Source organism: Mus caroli, unplaced genomic scaffold (genome assembly GCF_978045245.1).
Source record: "Mus caroli unplaced genomic scaffold, Mus_caroli_1 scaffold_4, whole genome shotgun sequence".
Lineage (NCBI taxonomy): Eukaryota > Metazoa > Chordata > Mammalia > Rodentia > Muridae > Mus > Mus caroli.
In genome coordinates this window covers 34,155,376-34,175,084 of record NW_028227259.1, presented here as the reverse complement: position 1 = coordinate 34,175,084, position 19,709 = coordinate 34,155,376, and the positions used below count along the sequence as shown (strand labels likewise).

The 19,709-nt window shown below is 42.1% G+C and overlaps 2 protein-coding genes across 6 annotated transcripts in view; one reads left to right on the top strand and one right to left on the bottom strand.

Moving 5' to 3' along the window:
* The window catches only part of Babam2 (BRISC and BRCA1 A complex member 2), a 389,024-nt gene extending 374,791 nt beyond the window's left edge, over positions 1 to 14,233 (bottom strand). The window contains exons 1-2 of the mRNA XM_021162018.3: positions 14,109 to 14,233; positions 10,179 to 10,330 (exon numbers count right to left, since the gene is read on the bottom strand). Of these exons, the coding sequence (XP_021017677.1) occupies positions 10,179 to 10,306 (128 nt within the window). The 5' untranslated portion in view covers positions 10,307 to 10,330; positions 14,109 to 14,233. The remainder of the gene's footprint in view (positions 1 to 10,178; positions 10,331 to 14,108) is intronic.
* A 309-nt stretch (positions 14,234 to 14,542) lies between these two features.
* The window catches only part of Rbks (ribokinase), an 81,239-nt gene continuing 76,072 nt past the window's right edge, over positions 14,543 to 19,709 (top strand). For all 5 annotated transcript variants that reach the window (XM_021162862.3, XM_029477544.2, XM_029477547.2 and 2 more), the window contains exon 1: positions 14,543 to 14,680. In XM_021162862.3, the coding sequence (XP_021018521.1) occupies positions 14,586 to 14,680 (95 nt within the window). In that variant the 5' untranslated portion in view covers positions 14,543 to 14,585. The remainder of the gene's footprint in view (positions 14,681 to 19,709) is intronic.

Sequence of the window (19,709 nt, the reverse complement as noted above, 5' to 3'; positions counted from 1 at the left end):
ATCAAGATTATCCAAGCAACTTGGAGACTAAAATGGAGAGCTAATCTAGGGCCTGTAAGATGGCCGAGTAGGTAAAGGCACTTGCCACCAAGCCTAACAACCTAAGTTCAAAACTCATGACCTACATGGTGAAAGGAGAATCCTGCAAGTTGTCCTTTGACCACCACAGGCATACATAATAAATAGACAGAGAGAGCGATGGTATTCCACCTTTCTATACAGATAAAGTGAGAGCATAGAATAACTAAGTTGGAGCCTTAAAACACAGTCATTTCCCTATAAACATGAACCAATCAAAAGGCTCTCACCTATCTTCTAATCACAGAGGCAAACAAAATAAAAATTATTTACCAAGTATTGTCTTCAAATAGTTCAGAATGGGCCTGCAGGGGCACCTCAGTGGTTAAGAGCATATATAGCTCATACAGGAGACCTAGGTTTGGTTCTCAGCACTCACCTCTGTCAGTCCACAACCACTGGTTACTCCAGATATGGGAGATCAGATGACCTCTTCTAACTGACAACCCCATACAGACACAGAGGAAGACACAGAACTGTATGTGTGCGTACATGAAGAATAAAGAGCTGGAGAAATGTCCCAGTGGCTAAGAGCACTTTCTGCTCTTGCTGGGGACCACGTGGAGGATGACAACCACCTGTAACTCCAGTTCCAAGGGACCTGACACCCTCCTCTGAGCCCCATGTGCACTTTCCACAGATTCAGCCAAATACATAAGATAAAAATAGGTATTTTTAAATTGTACAGACTGGATATACAAACGGCAAAAGGGCAACAGCAGAATGCCTTTATCATTACCTTGAACATGTGAGTCAGGCCTTGACTAGACTCTCTTGAACTCTTTTCTTCCACATTAAACTAGTTACTGCCCTTCGTCCTTTTCCCCACCCCAACCTCCACACAAAATATTTTTAAATCACCCTGAAATGAAGCCATTGAAGGACATGAAGAGCCCAAGATTTACTCTACATAAAATCCAGGTCATGTTTATCAAGGCTTGACTACTCCAGATTCTGGAATTTCCAAAGTTCCCAAGTAAGTGATTTCAGGTCTACTGGCTCACGGCCAAGAGCTACCACTTAAAATCCGAAGTACAAAATATAAATTAAAAACCACAAGTGATAGGAAAGGCACTTGTTTTATTTGGGGTTTTGTTTAACTGTATCTGACCACTGAACTATCTCACAGCCCTCTTATTATTTCTTAATCTGAAATTTGATTGGACTGAACTCCCCATGCTGACCTTGAGCACTCTGTGCCATGCCAGACCTTGAACTTTTGGGATCCTCCTGCCTCCCTTAGAGTTGGGCTTACAAAAGTATTATTCCTGGCTATGGCAGCTCCTTAGGTATTAAAAGTTTATAAATGGCTTAATTAAAATTACATGTATTACTCTATCATGTGATTATCATCAGAGGAGAGTTAGATAGACAGGGGTAACGATCTAAGGGAAATACAGTGCATGAGAAGTGCAGAGGCCACCTTCCGTCCAGCTAAACACACCCACAGATGTCTTCCTAAAGGGCACTCAGCAAAGCCAGCAAAATATCAGTATCACACTCTCAAGTGTCCCGCCATCTGCGGAACCTAGCTAGCACAGTGAACTCTAGATGAACTCCTACCTACCCCGTAATATCTGTGGCCACACCCAGGGCCCACACCAGCAGAGTGGTTGACAGTGCACCCTGTATACCTGCCATTCTTGGTAAAAGACCCTCCCGCAGTCTGCATGCTCACACTATCTCCAGAGGCTTTGGCTGAAGATGAGCTATGGGGTAAGCATAGCTGGAATTAACAGGTCATTCTCTCGAAAGACCATGAAGATGTCAATCATGATATGCCAAGAAATACAACTGCAAGGCTCTTAAGGCCAGGACTCAGAGGTCAAGTATCACTTTCTCATAGTCTATTAGCAAAATCAACTCACAGAGAATCTCATACTAAAGAATTAAGGAAATAGCTGGAGAAATGGCTCAGCAGTGAAGAATGCACGATGCTCTTGCAGATGACTTGGGGTTAAGTTTCAAACACTGACATCAGACTGTAACTCCAGTTCCAGGGGACCTGACGCCCTCTTCTGGCCTCTCCCTGTACATACATGATGCACATACAAACACTCAAACACACACAAACATATAATTTTTTTTTTCTTAAAAATCTTCGAAAGAAGCCGGACAGTGGTGGCAAAAGCCTTTACTTACAGCACCTGAGAAACAGAGGCAGGTGGATCTCTGAGTTAGAGGTTAGCCTGGTCTACAGAGCAATTTCCAGGACAGAAAGGCTATACAGATTAAAACCCTGTCTTGAAAAGAAAAAAAGTTTCCAATTGGTTAAGAGCACCTCTTGACCAAAGACAAAGCAAGGTTATATTCAAAGGATAACTGACTAAAGGTTTTTAAGTAGTGTAAAATGATCTCACTATGTTCAACAATGAAATATCTGCCTTGTATGGAAACTGTCTTGTTTGCAGTATGGTATACTAGTTAATAGGCCAGTACAATAGACTGGGCAAGAGACTGTGAAACTTAGAATGTTGTGGTGACAGTGGAGGCAGAGAGATTAAGTTGACAAGCTATGTAAAGGTGAAATAACAAGGACATTGAATGTGGATCTGAGGGGTCAAGTGTGGCCACCTATTCTTTAGTGTGAGTGAGTTCATGTCATTTATTGAAATGAGACATAACCAGTGGAAGAATTGTTTCAATCTAGATTTATTTCCATTTCTACCATATTGCTGTTATCCTGGGCCTTCTTTTTGCCTTTTTTTTTTTTTTTTTTTTTTGGACAGGGTTTCTCTGTATAGCCCTGGCCGTCCTGGAACTCACTTTGTAGACCAGGCTGGCCTCAAACTCAGAAATCCACCTGCCTCTGCCTCCCGAGTGCGGGGATCAAAGGTGTGCACCACCACGCCCAGCCTCTTTGCCTTTCCCCCACACACCCCATCCCGCATCGAGTATCATATCTTAGTCTTTTATTCTGTTCTTTTGCTTTATTAGAGGTTATAGCATCTAACACAGGGGGAGGGGGAAGTAAAATTGTAGAGTTCTTGAAGATCTAAATGTGTTTTTATTCTTGTTTTAAACTTGAGCAATAATTTGGAGGGAAGTACAGAAGTCTAAATTACAAATGATTTTCTTTTGAAATTTGGAGGTTTCAATCTGTAATTTTGGAGTACCCAACACACATATTGTCATAAAATCATAAAGAAAGAGTCCTGTCTTATTTCTATAAGGATATTAATTTTGCTGAAATTTTTCTGTTGTCTTTCCACTCTCATGTGCATGGCTTTCGTCCGAGTTCTTGACTATTGGCAGTCCATATTTATTAAGGAACATGCATGTTTAAAGTTCTTTGAGCATGGATGAGTTTCAGTACAATGCTACCAGGCAACAGTTGAGCCTTTTTTATCGGGTGATTGCTACACTTATTATCTGGAGGTCTTTCTGTAAGGTTATAAAATAAAACCCATATGGATGCATGCCTTTTTAGTCATCAGCAAAATTCCAATTTGTAGACCAAACAGTATGCACACTTTAAGGCTTTTGATATTCTTAATACAGTAGTATGTTACATATTAATAGACATTCACACATACATTTCAGAAATGTATTATAAAGTTGCTCTTCTAATAGCAGTATGCAAAGCTGCCAATTCTTCCACATTCTTAATTTTGTTATTCATAAGTTTTGTAAAATTGATTGTTAATTTAATAGATAGACATGGTGCTTATTTAGTCATTGTGTATGCGTGTGAGAGAAAAGCACGTGAGGTATTTGTCTTCTTCTGATTAATTTGCAAAACTCTTTGTACCCTACCAAATATAACAAATCACACAATGTAATGCCTGTGTTCCTCCTTCCTTTTCAATGTCTTTCAGTTAAAGCTTGTTTTTTTAAGTATGCAGACACTCTTCAGTGTGTTCTGTTTGTGAAGCCTTGGTATATCACAGAAGGGCGCTGGGGGCAATAATAGGATGCAGAGGTGATGGTGTATAGAAGGAGAGTAGGACACAGAGGTGACAGTGTGTAGGCACTCCTTTCCTCTTAGTGTTGCTCCTAGGTGGTCTCTGTCGTCACTGCACTTCTTGTTTTCTTCTAATTCTTCTAAAGTTTTCCTCTTGTGTCTTCAAGCTGCCTTTGTTTCTTTCTATGTAAAACACAGGCCATGCTGGATCACTATAATAATGCCCCCCCCCAAGTCACACTAAATTATTCATGTTTCAGGGCTCAATTAAATGTCGTCTCAAAGATTTCCTGGACATCAGTTCTCAATCAATCCCTCACCAAGTCACTCCTCCTTTGTAACTTTAACTTTTTCAAATCCTATTTTTAATGATGGCTCTAAAACACTTTACCCTCCCCTGTAGCCCACCGCCCACCAGAGGGAGTGGGAAAGGAAGGATACGAGGAAAGTGGACCTGTTTAGAAAGGGTCTTTAGAGCAACTCCCGTCTGTGTTGTTTGGAAACTGGCAGTTCAGTTCAGAAGTCAGCAGTGGCAGCTTGATCCACTTGCAAACACCTCACATATACAGCAGCTGTCCAGTTTGGTAGAGTCGGGCTAGCAACAGCTGTGACACGACCCAGCAGAGAAAGACAGGCCTCAGCCTCGGCTCGAGTCAGCAGGAGCATCAGGAGTTCTCGGGTGTGCCCTCTCAGGGAAGGGAAGATCAGTGAGGATGCAAGGAGTTACACAGCTAGCTCTATAAGCAAGCCAAGCTCTCTCTCCGTCCAGTCCTATTTATACCCTCCAAACATCACATGTCCTCCACATGCCTTGCCTCAGCATGTGCATCCAATCAGCCCTAGTCCAAAGAGTCCAACAAATGGAGCTCAACTATTCAGTGTAAAGCAGACCAATACATGCGTGTTGTTAGCAAAGAATCCTTCATCACATGTCCTTTCACGTGGTTGCTTTAGCAGAACATCCTCTTTCCTGTGTCTGCTTCAGGGAAACATTCCTTCATAAGCCTGCCTTAGTCTTTCACACCCGTGTCCTCTTTAACAAAATGTTCCTTCACCTGTTTCCCACAGCAAAACACCATCCAACACAAATGACTCTCCAAAGAACCCTTAAGTTTCATTCCTTTATTTCTTTTTCTTGGTGAATTAAAAAGAGAGGGTCTTGTTAACTATAGGAGGTTACCTAATGGAGCAACCTACTATTAAATACTATTTAGGATATATGACTCAACAGGACAATTTTTTTAAGCATTAGACAAGGGTAGATGGAGGAGAATTTGCTCTACTAGAACAGCATCTTTTAAGGCTATAATGAATACAGCAGTATCAAATGACACAAGACACTGAGGGTGATAGGAATCAAGAAAGCCTAGAATCAGGTCCTGAGTAAGGTAACCCAATCACAAAAGTAGTCACTTGATATGTACTCACTGATAAGTGGATATTAGCCCAGAAGCCTAGAATACCCAAGATACAATCTGCAAAACACAAGAAAATCAAGAAGGAAGACCAAGGCGTGGATACTTCATTCCTCCCAAGAATAGGGAATAAAATATCACAAAAGTAGTCACTTGATATGTACTCACTGATAAGTGGATATTAGCCCAGAAGCCTAGAATACCCAAGATACAACTTCCAAAACACAAGAAAATCAATAAGGAAGACCAAGGCGCGGATACTTCATTCCTCCCAAGAATAGGGAATAAAATATCACAAAAGTAGTCACTTGATATGTACTCACTGATAAGTGGATATTAGCCCAGAAGCCTAGAATACCCAAGATACAACTTCCAAAACACAAGAAAATCAAGAAGGAAGACCAAGGCGCGGATACTTCATTCCTCCCAAGAATAGGGAATAAAATATCCATGGAAGAGGTTGCAATGATAAAGTTTGGAGCTAAGACAAAAGGATTGACCATCCAGAGACTGCCCCACCCGGGGGTCCATCCGATAATAAGCCACCAAACGCAGACACTATTGCATACGCCAGCAAGATTTTGCAGAAAGGACCCTGATATAGCTGTCTCCTGTGAGGTTTTGCCAGTGCCTGGCAAACACAGAAGTGGATGCCCACCGTCATCTATAGGATGGAACACGAGGCCCCCAATGGAGGAGCTAGACAAAGTACCCAAGAGCTGAAGGGGTCTGCAACCCTATAGGTGGAACAACAATATGAACTAACCAGTACCCCCAGAGCTCGTGTCTCTAGCTGCATATGTAGCAGAAGATGGCCTAGTTGGCCATCATTGGGAAGAGAGGTCCCTAGGTCTAGCAAACTTTATATGCCCCAGTACAGGGGAAGGCCAGGGCCAAGAAGTGGGAGTGGGTGGGTAGGGAAGCAGGGCAAGGGGAGGGTATAGGGGACTTTTGGGATAGCATTTGAAATGTAAATGAAGAAAATATCTAATAAAAAAAAGGCACTATGAAGAGCCAAGTGAACATCTCCATACTAAAGTACTAAAACTACCATCTTTAAAATTAATCTGTTGCCTCCCAGAACAGCACTTCTTTCCAGACAGACTAAGAAAGCAAGCTAGAGACAGACATAGCTCAACTGAGCTCAATCATGAGAACGCGCACCACTCATCTTTTAAAATTGCACTCTTTAGTAATCAAAGTACTTACACTGAGTATCTATTTTTAACTAAGTAACGAAATTTAGAACGTGGACCCAAAAATGCAACAGGTAGCTGTGGGTGGATGAGATGTCACAGCAGATGCCCCAAAAACAGCCATGTGCCAGTGAGGTTGAGTCACGCAATATGCCAAAAAAAGATGTTAAGGCTCAGCTGCCTCAGGCTGCAGTGAGCTGCTCTGCCTCCCCACTCCCATTGCACTTGCCAGGCATCCTACAGAGTGCCCATCAGACACTCAGCATCGAGATTACAAAACTCACTACAACTGACAGAACGCAACATCCTGCAGATAGCACAAGCCTGTGATCAAATTACCAAACAGCAGAAATAAACCCTCAGAAAGGTCACTGTCATAAACTGCAGCCCCTTTGAGTCTCAGTATATATTTTACCAGAAAGAATAAAACTGGGGCTGGAGAGACGGCTCAGTGGTTAAGAGCACTTGTTCTCGCAGAGAACCCAGGATCCATTCCCAGCACCACAACATGGTTCCCAAACACGTTAAGTCCAGGTGCAGGGATCCAACACCTTCTGACTACCGCAGACACCAGGCATGCATGGTGTCGTACATACATGTAGGCAAAACACTCATACTCATAAAATGAAATAAATCTAGAAATATATAAATAAATATGAATTATTTTAAAGACTAAACCTGATCCTATAATATATTTTTGCTATAATTTCAAAAGTACCAGTTTAATTGTCAGGGAATATCAAGTATAATAGAATTCAAACAATACGTTATCGACAATAAAAAGCCACAAGAACAAAACTGCTCTGATCCTCAAACTAAATAACTTCTCTGTGAACCCCTATCCCACTCACCCACTCACTCAGCCCTGATTTATTTCATGTGCATGGGAGGGAAGCTCACAGAGGAGTATGAGTACGTTCTCTGTCCTTAAGAGGCAGAAGGCCTAACAGTAGAGCTTAGAAGGACACATGACATAACTGCTACAGAAACCTCGAAGGTCCATAAGGGAAATAAAGATGAATTGCCACATTTAAAAAAAAAAAATCTTGCTTTGATCTAGTTCTTGCCTATCTATTCAGTCTATCAGTAAAATATGGAAAATATGGGTACTTAAAATAGCATCTCATCAAGGATAACTAGCACCTTCCACACAGTCTCCTCAGATGGTACTTCCTGTGTATACTATGCCCTACATGAAGCAGTAAACAGACATTATGGCTCTCACTCACAACCCATAACCCTGAGCACTGTGCTCTAAAAGAGAAATGCCGGTCAGTGCAAAGGCTCAGCAGGTAAAAAAAGGCATTTGCCATCCAAGCCTGATGACCTGAGGTCATCCTCAGGATGCACATGGTGAAAGGGGAGAACTGGCTCCTCTGATATCCGCAGGTGCACCGTGGCACATGCATGTTCACACACACAGACCAAAGATAAATACACTGTAGAAAAAAATGTCAAGGTAAGAGAGTCTAACAAGGATAACTAAGAGAGAGACAAGGATGCACCATCATCTCTTAGTCCCCTCTATGACGCTGTTATTCCACTTCTCAGAAAAGCCTTGTTTGCTTGCTCTTACACACACACACACACACACACACACAAAGCAACATTTCTAGTGAGGAAAAAAAAAAAATAGTGCCAATATGTCAAAAGTTCACAAAGCCACTTGACAGACCTCCCAAAGACAAAAGCCAGGAACAAATGAGCAACAAACAAAAACAGATACTTGCTCCCTAACTTACAAAGGGGTTACACCCCAATAAACTTATCAAAAATTGGAATGATCATATGTTGAAAATGCATAGAATGTGCCTAACATGGCAGCCACAGGTGCCAACTGTGGTGTTGAAGACTCACCTCCTGACTGCATGGCTGAATAGGTATGGTGTCTGTCATCCCAGCTACTCAAGAGGCTAAGGCAAGAGGTTCATACAAAAAAACATATGAGGGGCTGGTGAGATGGCTCAGTGGGTAAGAGCACCAGACTGCTCTTCTGAAGGTCCAGAGTTCAAATCCCAGCAACCACATGGTGGCACACAACCACCCGAAATGAGATATGATGCCTTCTTCTGGTGTGTCTGAAGATAGCTACAGTGTACTTACATATAATAAATAAATAAATCTTAAAAAAACATATGAGCATCATACAGCCATCCATTGGATGCTCTGAGGTGGAACAACACAGCTCTAGTGCTCTTCGAGGAGGGGATATAGTTCTTATCCGAATGAGAGGAAGGCATCTAACAACCTCATAGATCTGAGAGACATCACAAAATAGCTAGTCAATAATCTTTAGATGCCAAAGTCAGTCAAGAAAAACTAAGGGCAGGCTGGGGAAACCGAGGGCACTTAATGACTAAGCAAAATTTGTATTCTGGATTACTCTTGCCCATGAAAGAGGAAGAAGGCAAATCTCAAGAAGTAGAGAACAAGTAATAATGTCAAAACAATATTAATTTGTCCTACTTTGCTTCTGTGATGCTGTGATAAAACACTGACCAAAAACAACTTGTAAGGGAAGGTTCATTACTGTACACCTCACAGGTCTCCCTTCAGTGGGAGAAGCTAGGGCAGGAACCCACCAGGAACCCAGAGGTAAGAGCTGACACAGATCTTGAAGGAATGTTGATTTCTGGCTTGCTTCCCCATGTTATTACTCAGCTACATTTTTTACACAGCCCATGCTCACACAGCCAAGGACAGCACCGCCCACAATGGCCTAAGCCTATTCCTCCATTTAGCACTCATGAAAACGCCCAGCAGACCAATCTGATAGGGACAGTTCCTCAGAGGAGGGTCACTCTTGCCAGGTCTGTCAATTGGCAACCAAGATTACTACTGCAATTTCCTATGGTATCTTTCTATGTTTTCTGTAGATCTAATCTTATTTCCAAATAAAATATGAGGCAGGTTTTATCACTTCTTTTTTCTTTATTTTTTTTTAATTGGTTTGTTTGGGGTTTTTTGTCTTGTGTTTTTTAACACAACATATCCAGGTGTGAGACTGAATGCTTCAGCCCCACTGTGACTCACTTCGGCTAGCTACTGTAATTTTTGTATTAAGGGAGATCATCGAATGATGTCAGACACAGCACCTCTAAACCCAATTCTTATAGTGTATGTAAGATTACAGTAAACAAGAAAGCAACCCAAAGAAGGAAAACATGCATGCTAAAACCCATATAACATGTTAGTCACAAAGAGATAAGTCAGAAAAAAGTATATTACCATTCCCATTAGAAATAAAGTGCCCATAACGCCCACATGTGGGTGCATGCTCTTGTGAAACAAGAAGCAAAACATGTCAAGAATTAAACAAAACCAAATGAATTTGGCACTGGAATGTGACTCTAACCAAGTTTTGTCTAGCATGTGTGATGCCCCGAGTTTAATCACGCGCACGCACGCACGCACGCACGCACGCACGCACACACACGCACGCGCACTACACTCAGTACAGGCACACATTGGCAGATGGTAAGAGCAGGACCTGAATGAAAGCTTCTGTGATGGCCCTTTTTCATGGATCTGTCTGGTAAGAAAGGTTTCTTGTGAGATAAAAGTTGAGTTCGTTCTGGTACATACCCAGACTTCAAGTCCGTAATTCTCAAACAGTTTGTAGCATCCAGTCCCACCTTCCCATTTCGGACCACGCTTGATATGAATGGGGAGAGCATTGGAGAAATTCGGTTCAAGGCAATTTCTGGAGACATTTTAACTTGATTTATGAGTTACCACTGAAAGTAGAGAGAAAGAACGGTGATCAATTTACCAAACAAACAAACTTAAGAAATATAGCTATCACAAGCTCCCTGTAAGTTAGCACGGTGCACAGAATTGTCTCTTCTCCGAGCAAGTGCTTTATGACCCAGTACCACTCTTCACTTAGTCTTCCAGGAGCCAGATCCCTGCAGCTCAGATACTCAGGGCATGGCCTATGCCATGCCTTTGGGGAATGAAAGGAACCCTTAAAGTGCAACTCCCTCCTCCTTTCCAAAGACGCTCCCCACACTAGCTCAGTCTCCTCAAAGCTTCACTGCTCCAACTGGCTCTTCTAATCTGGTTGAGCTGGAGAAGGTTCACTAACAGTCCTGCAAGCATAACACACAAAACATACATCACCAAGTCCACTAAATCAGGGACCCCACCTGTATCTCCACAAGGACAAAGAGCTTGATCAGGGATAACATACAGCACTCTAAGGCAAACACAACCAACTGTCACTTACAAGAAAGCATTTACAGCCCACACACCTTTCTTAATAAGTCCTTCCATGGCGCATTATAATTACCTGATTATATTAACTCTCCCCAACAAAGACTATAACTTGAAATTCTCACATTTAACAAAGGCAGTTAACATACACTTAGTATTCAGTAACATTTAATAATGTTACTGAATAATAATGTGGTAAATTCAAATAATGGAATTTTTTCTGGGCCATATTTGAAGCAAGCTTTATTAAATATTGACCAGGACCATGGATACTGGACTGGCCCATACCTAAAACCCATGCTCAGAATATGGCGTCAAATAATAGATTTAATAAATAAATTAATCTTAAAATAACTCTAAAGAAATGAGTGAGGGGAGCAAAGCTGAAGAAAAATTTATCGATGGAGAAGATATAATATACCCTCAAAATCTGATATTCAGGTGAGGGCCCCTCGAAAATGGTTCAGTGAGTAAAGTGCTTGCTGAGCAAGCCTTAACAAGCATGACTTCCACCCCTAGCAGCTGTGTAAAAAGCCAGCCTAGTGGCACACATCTATAACCCCAGCACTGCAGGTTTCAACTCAGCAGATTCCCCGGGCTCACCAGTCTAGCCAAAACCGTGAAGCCCAAAGTCAGTGAGAGACCCTCTCTCTAAATCTAAGGTCAAGGATGATAGTGGAAGATACTCAACACTATCTTCTCTCCAAATCATGCACACACACACATATATATACATACGGTATTCACAGACATACCATGTACACACATGCACACAAATCATAGGGGTTAAATACAGCTAAATCTGGAGGATAAAGGTACTTGACACTTAAATTATAAAAACATAGGGCAGAGATTTATGCGTGTCCAGATATTAAGCAACAAAGACAAATTGAATCTTTTCAGTCTTTGACTTTCTGGCACTACGAAGTCTTTACACTTGATAATACAAAAGCAATAAATCACATCTATGTTATTTGGATATTCACGGAGCTGCAGGAGAGTGTGCATGAATTCCTAATAGATGAAAGCTACTGCTTTAGAGGTGAATAAGTCAATTCAAATGACTACTGTCTCTCTCAATCTGAAAGATTAATCCCACATTGAAAGCAAATTCATTTCCATCCAGGTACAATTATGAGTACCTGCTGTTCTGGTTCTGGTTTCTAAGCACTGTGCCACATAAGAATTTATAAGCTCTGCTAAACTGAATGTTTGCTTTATCATTGTAGTTAAAAAAAAAAAAAACCATACACACACAGAGTGACACCATGATACCCCACCCCACCCCCAGAAATATTTGTGAGGTGCTTAAGGTTTACACAGTGTACTTTAGTCTCTACATGGTTGTCTTCTGACTCTTGGGAGCTGGCCTCCCCATACATTCTAATACATCTAACATGAGCAAATGTCTCCTTTCCTATATATAGTATCTATCATAAAAATACACATATTTTATAGCATGGCATGACTTATAAGTCACTTCCATATGCAGCCTTGCCATTCATCTTCACAGTCTGGTATAAAGCATGTTTCTAATTCCCATTTTCCAGGTGACTTGGGTAATTGTTTCTGAACAGTAGGCTCACCCACACTATCACTTTGAAGACTTTTCTAAACTCCACAATCCTGCCTGATGTCTGCCCACTATGTCACAGTTCCTGAAGGGGGATGCTCATTTACTTCACATTCAAAACACACAGAGTCATCTGAGAAGCAAGCAGAAGGATATCTTATGACAAAAGACTGTTCCATGGATTTTTTTCCTCAGAGTATCTATTTTACACCAAATTTCTCCAAGAGAAATCAAACTAACACCTCACACATGATCTCTGTTACTCACCTCTCTCTGCACAAACATCCACTCCCCCCCCACACACACAGTTTCTTAATGAATATTGTTTCCATTTTGTAAATACAAAAGCTAAAGACCAGCCAGACCAAGTTACTTATTTAATGTCACACAAAGAACAAACAGAAGGACTGAAATTCAAGTCCAGAGCTCTCTCAAATTCCACTATTCCTATCCTCTTCTCCAGCATTAATAACAGTGGCCACTAAAGAAAGCATCAAGGTGAATTTTTAAAGCATACACTTCTGTAAATATAAAGACAAAGTCACGAATTTATACACATGATTGCTTTATAGCTAGACACCAACTAGACTACTGCTGATCCAGTGTTGGTACTAGCCTGAATGATTCACTAATTAAATGCCAAAGGAAACAACCTTCTCCAGACGCCAAACCACACTAGTGATTATGAAAACCCATTCCACTTCAGCAACTGTCAAGACGTTAGGATCACACCTGAGGGAATGGATTTCTGTCTTTAACTCCAGAACAGCAGCTATAATACATGTTTTTGACAGTGCAAGGTTTTGTGCAGCTTTAAGATGTTTCAGTAAGTGTGACTTCACTAACAATTGAAAGTAAAAAAAAGAACTATACTGACTCCAAAATCAGGAATTTGAAGAAAAAAAAAAAAGATGATTCTTTGGTACAATATGCAGGGATATGGATTGGAAACACACACATACACACACACACACACACACACCTCCTTTACATATGGCACCATTATAACAGATTCCAGAGAAGCAGGAAATTTTGGTGACCTGCCTCTCTTGAATGCTTGTTTTGCAATTTGTATTTCCTCATTTTGACGTATTGCAGACGGAAGATGCAAATATATAATTTTTATAAAAAAATCTGCTGCCGCAAGATAAGGTCACATGAGGTCTTTTAGTGGGCGGGCTGTCTGGGGAACACAAAGACGTATAAAGCACCATCCAGGCTCTCGCAATTAGGAGAGGATGACAAACACGGAAACATGTGCCCCCGTTGACGTCATGGAACGGAAAGGGGTGGCCTCCTGCTGCATCACGTCCACGTCATATGGCGCACGAGGGAAGTTACTGTGGGGGTGCAATTTCTCCACTGGGCAACATCAGGGAGGGGCGGGGAGAGCGAATTGGTTCAGATCCAAAGCATGTCCACCCATTCTGAGGAGAATCTAAAGGGATCCAACCCTTTCTCCCAAATTGTATGATGCCCTCATCAAGTGCAAAAAGAGGCGGGCTTCATCAGGGACCAGGACTGAACGAGATACGTGGAGAAAGAGAAGCCTCAGATCTTGGGGGCGGCTCTTGAGGGAATCCGCGTGCTGTGGGGCGAGCGGGGCATCTTTGGAACGCAGGCCTTCTCATGAAGAGGCTAGCTCTCTGGCCATACTCAAACATGGCTCTCTGCGCCACCTGTGCGACTGAGATCCAACCTCCCCGCACCAGCCCGGGTCCAGGTACCTGGAACTTAAGTCCGATCAGTAACCGGCGACTAGACGGGGTACAGGTTACCCGAGCGCGCCCCCGACCGACGCACCGACCTGCGCGCGAACCGCGGGCCGGATGCGTGCGCGCTCCCCCGGACGTCCCGCCCTCTCCGGAGCCGGCCGGGCGTGCGCGTCCCCGCGCCGAGAAGCCGGAAGCTGAGGAAGGCGACCGGGTAGCGCCTGAAGGTTCCCCGGAGCTCTGGCCTCGTGCTTGGCGCGCTCTGTGATCCTCGCCGTGGCGGCCGGGCCCTGTGCTTGTGAAGCGGGGCAGGAACACCGGTCCCAGAGGGATCAGGACTAGCCAAAGGCCGGAGAGATTTCGGGCATTAGGGAGGGCGACCGGCACAGGCGGGTGAAACACCCGCGTCGTTAAGGAGGACGGGGCGGCGTCCCTGGTTACGGGGTCAGGCAAAGGGCAAAGGGCAGCGTCAGGGTTGAGCAAGGATTAGTAATGGCGGCGTCTGGGGAGCCCGGGAGGCCCTGGCAGGAGGAGGAGGAGGCAGCAGCGGTGGTAGTGGTGGGTTCCTGCATGACCGACCTGGTCAGGTTAGTGCGGGGCCGCAGCGCAAGGTCTCGGGAGGGCGAGCCACACTGTGGGTGCCCGGGCCTCGGATCGGTGGGCACCCACTATTGGAACTTTCCTGCAAACTTCAGGTTTCCACAGCACGACTTCTGAGGTGGAAAGGCAGAATTCAAGTTTGTGGAGGTTTATGACAGAGGAAGGGATGGGGATCGGGGGGACGCTGAATGAAAGCTTTGATAGAGACACCCCCACCCACGGGCGCCCCCAAACACCTGCACCTGTTTCCTTGGCCAGGCTGCCCCATGACATTTTAACCTCTGAGAACATGATGTACCTACCTCACAGGGTTGAGAGCACAAGAAGTGTTTTGTCCACCAGACCCAACTGGGTATTACTGGATTGAACACGTGAAATAAGGCACTGAGGCAAACACCTTTTCACTCATGTTGGCATTCCTGCAGTGTTCCGTATTTACAGTTTAATTTTATGTAGAAATGTAGCCATGGGCCAACCTTTGTGGTGAACCTAAATGTGAATTCAAAATTTAAAACACACGCACACACAAACATGAAAATTACAGCCACTAAAAAACTGATCGAATAGTGCTAAATGAGAATAGCTGTGTTAGGTCAGAGAGGTTGTAGGGAAGATCCTTCTGCCTTGTCGTCTGTTTTTATGAAAACAGCTTTCCAAGCAGATAAGCAATATACATTGTAGAAAAAAATAGTTCAGGGGCCGGGCGTGGTGGCGCACGCCTTTAATCCCAGCACTCGGGAGGCAGAGGCAGGCGAATTTCTGAGTTCGAGGCCAGCCTGGTCTACAAAGTGAGCTCCAGGACAGCCAGAGCTATAAAGAGAAACCCTGTCTCGAAAAACCAAAAAAAAAAAAATAGTTCAGGTATTCCAAAAATATCAGGCCATATAATTCTGTTTATGTTAATAGCCATATTTCCCAGCAACTTAGTGTCATCGGTCTCTAAACTGTTTTTCCAAAAGATAACAGAGAACTTTGAAATAAGGCCTTGGGGTAATCAAAACAACCAAATCCTTTCCCCAAACTACCTATATCTACTTTAAAAACAGCTCCAGGAGCCTCATATAGCTAACTTAATCTTGCTTAAAACATTATAAATTGTTATCAGATTCATCAAGATGACTATGAGGTAAAGGTGCTTGACTTAAGCCTAATGCCCTTCAGTTCCTGGAGCCCAGTATGGTGGAAGGACACTACATATGTGATGCACCCATGTGTACACAACAGATAGATAGATAGATAGATAGATAGATAGAATAGATAAGTCTATGTTTTCAAATTACCAAACACAACAACATAAAAGATGGAATTAAAAAGGAGACTGGGAGAGGCAAGTGTAATTGACAAAAAACTTGATATGTTGTAGGGACTACAGAAATGGCCTCAACAGTTAAGAGCATTGGATCACAACCACCTGTAACTCCCATCTAAGAGGTCCCACACCTCCAAGTGCATTGCTTTCCTACACACAAACACACAGAGTTAAAAGTAAAAAATTATTTTTATAAATGTAGCAATAACAGAAGAGCTACAAATAATTAAATTTTATATAATTTTGTGTGTGGTGCTAGATATTGAACTCAGGTCCGTTGCATGGCTAGTGAACACGTTACTACTAAACTACACTTACAGCTTTTAATTTTATTATTTGAGACAGAATCTCACTAAGTTCCCCATGCTGAACTTGTACCATGTAAGTTAGGCACTTGACCATGCTATCTGGCTGTAGCTGGGATTACAGGCCTATAGCACCAAGTCTGTCTCTAAATTCTAGATTTTACCTTGTCCTAAGTTACGCCAAGGGAGACATGATTTTCTGTAGTGAAAGACGACGTAGCTGGAGACCTTTGGTGAGGAGGCTTATGTATATTTTTCTAGGGGAAGATGTCAGCACATCTTTCTGTAGAGCTCCAGATAGTAAAGGGTTAAGTTGGGCAGGTCGCATTTGGAAGTGTGAAAAGTCCTCTGTCTTCATTAGGGTTTTACTGCTGTGAACAGACACCATGACCAAGGCAACTCTTATAAAGGACAACATTTATTTGGGGCTGGCTTACAGTTCAGAGGTTCAGTCCATTATCATCAAGTGGGGAGCATGGCAGCGTCCAGACCGCATGGTACAGGAGGCGCTGCGAGTTCTACAGTTTCCTCTGAAGGCTGCTAGAAGAATACTGACTTCCAGGCAGCTAGAATGGGGTTCTTAAAGCCCACGCCCACATTGACACACCTACTCCAATAGGGCCACACCTTGTAATCATGCCACTCCCTAGGCCGAGCATATGCAAAGGGTCTCCTCATTCCGATCTCCCAGATAAGGAATGGTGCAGACTAAGCTGTCCATAAACCCCTGTGTGTGTAGGCTGTCTACAGCCCATCCTAACTAACCTAATCCCAGTCAGTGGTAGTTCTTGAAGAAAAGATAGAATGTGCTATTTGTTTTATATCTAAGTAGGGAGTGCGGTGGCTGAACAGATGGATGAGCACTGGCTGTTCTTCCAGAAGTCCTGAGTTCAATTCCCATCAACCACATGGTGGCTCACAACCATCTGAAGTGGGATTCGATGCCGTCTTCTGCTGTGACTGAAGACAGCAACAGTTTAGTATACTCACATATATAAAATAAATCTTTTTTTAAAATATAGGGAGTATGTTTCACTTTAGAAATAGTTCCATCAAGAACATACAAAGTTTAGTGGTTGTTACTCAGTTGTCAGGTACATGTTCAGCATGGGCCAAGTCCTGGGCTCAGTCCACCACCTTCTGAGAAGCTTAACCATCACACACACAGCCTAATGTCTCCTAAGGTGATCAGTCTTCAGACTTCAGGGGATGAGGGATACGCAGAGGCGAAGGCTAATTTTATGATGTCAGAATTTTAAAATTTCAGAAGTAGAGAAATTTTAGGGGCTATTGATCCTAGCCCCTCAGTTTATAGATAAGTAAGCCAGGGCCTAGAAACTTACATTATGGATAAATGTCCTAATTTCCCTTGATATTTTCTTATAAAATATTTGAGTTAATATTTTTCATGAGTCACTAATTAAAAACTCTTCCCTAGACTACTAATTTCCATAGATTTTTCTTAAAAAGTTTTCATGATCTAGTTGGGTGATATATATATATATATATAGATAGATAGATAGATAGATATATCTTGTTTTTAATCAGAACCCTGCATAAAATTGGTCTGGCTCTGTTTGTAAAATATGTGTCATGGTTATATTAGTTTCCTACTACTGCTGAAACAATTTACCATAGATTTGATTGGCTTAATATTATTACAGCTCTGGAGGTCATAAGTCTTGCTTAGTAATCACTAAACTAAAATCAAGGAGTCAGTAGGTGAGGTTCCTTTCTGGGGAATGTTTTCTTAATGTTTATAGCTTCTCTGTTACTTTTTTAGTCAGGTCCCCTTCATCTTAGTAGCAAACAATAGTTGGTTAAGTCTTTCTCACATAGCATCAGCCTAACTCAGTCCATGTGCACTATAAGAACTCTTGTATTACACTGACCCCAGCTAAATAACTCAAGAGAATCTCCTTCTCTTTTACATCTTATTGGCTATTCACTTCCTGAGTTCTCCTTTGCTGTATACAATATATTTCTAAAGTGGAGAGATTACAGTATGCATCTTTTAAGAGCATTTTACTCACACTGTATATCGGCATCAAATAACCTTACACTATCACTTAGGGAACCTTTGGGTCTTTTCAGTCCACCCTCACTCACATTTGCATATGAGGTGACCAAGAGCTTAAACAGCTCACCTCTGATCACACAGCCAGGCAAAGGCAAAATGAAGGCTGGAACCCAGAACTCCCAGACTTTGTTTCCTTCCTATCATTCTCTCTAAGAGACCAATACTAGTGCCTTTTTGTGTAAATTCCATGTGGAAATTTGTAGTCTCTGTATATTCACTGTTTATCTTGGACACTGATAAAGAATAACTAAAGATCTTCAAATCTAAAAGTAGCATCTTCAATACTCCATTACTCTCGTTTTATCCCTGCATTTACTGTAGCCAGCCTAGACATCATGCCTGTACTATAGAATTACTTTAGAAGTAAATGCTTCACTAAGCCTTTTTGGAAGGCATCCAAGTCCAACTCACTTTATATACTGCTGAGTGCCAGACACTGATAATTCAATCAATGAGCGCTTTTTTTTAATTTTAGTTTTCTATGTGTAGTAAGCTCCATGTAGTAATAATTCTTAAAACTCCTTCATTCATCCAGCTGACATTTTGTAATGCCCATCTGTGTTTATCATTATCCTTTCTTCTTGAACACTCATGTCTAAAGTTTCATGAGGTTTCATGTTGTATCAAGCATGATGGCACATGCCGGGAATCCAGCACTTGGGAAATAGGAGAGAGAAGAAAAAAAAAAAAAAAAAACTACAGCAGGGTCATCCTGAGCCACACAAGGAGTTTAAGGCCAGTCTGTGCTACACGAAACCCTCCCTGTCTTTAAAAACGGTTTCATGTTACAAAGAAAAGAGAAATCAAATCTGGTCTTAGGAAAGATATGAAAATACATGATACTTTTCTTATATGTTCAGTTTACAGATCTGCATTAATTATATTTTAAGTCTTTATTTTTTATAACATGTATACCACCATTCTTTTCGGTCATTCAACTCATTTTTATTGGATTTACACTATGTATCAGTTTCTGCCCTAGGTAGAAAAGATACACAGACAAAAATTTCTGCTTTGTAAAGCTACAGAGAGACAGTATCAATGAAAATAAGCAAATCATGTGATATGCTAAGTTAAATGCTAGAGAAGAAAATCACACAGGGGGGTAGGAATACTAAGTTTAGATCCCTAGCCAAAGAAAGCCTCATTGAGAAGTGGGATTTTGCATAAATACCTAAAGTAGGAAAGAAGTGAGCCATACATTAACTAAAGAGCATACGTGACTGCAGAACACTCCAGGCAAAGGACTGGCGTATGTAAAGACCCTGAACAGTGAACAGGAAGGATTGCAGTATTTGAAGAAAAACAGATTGGGAGGCAGG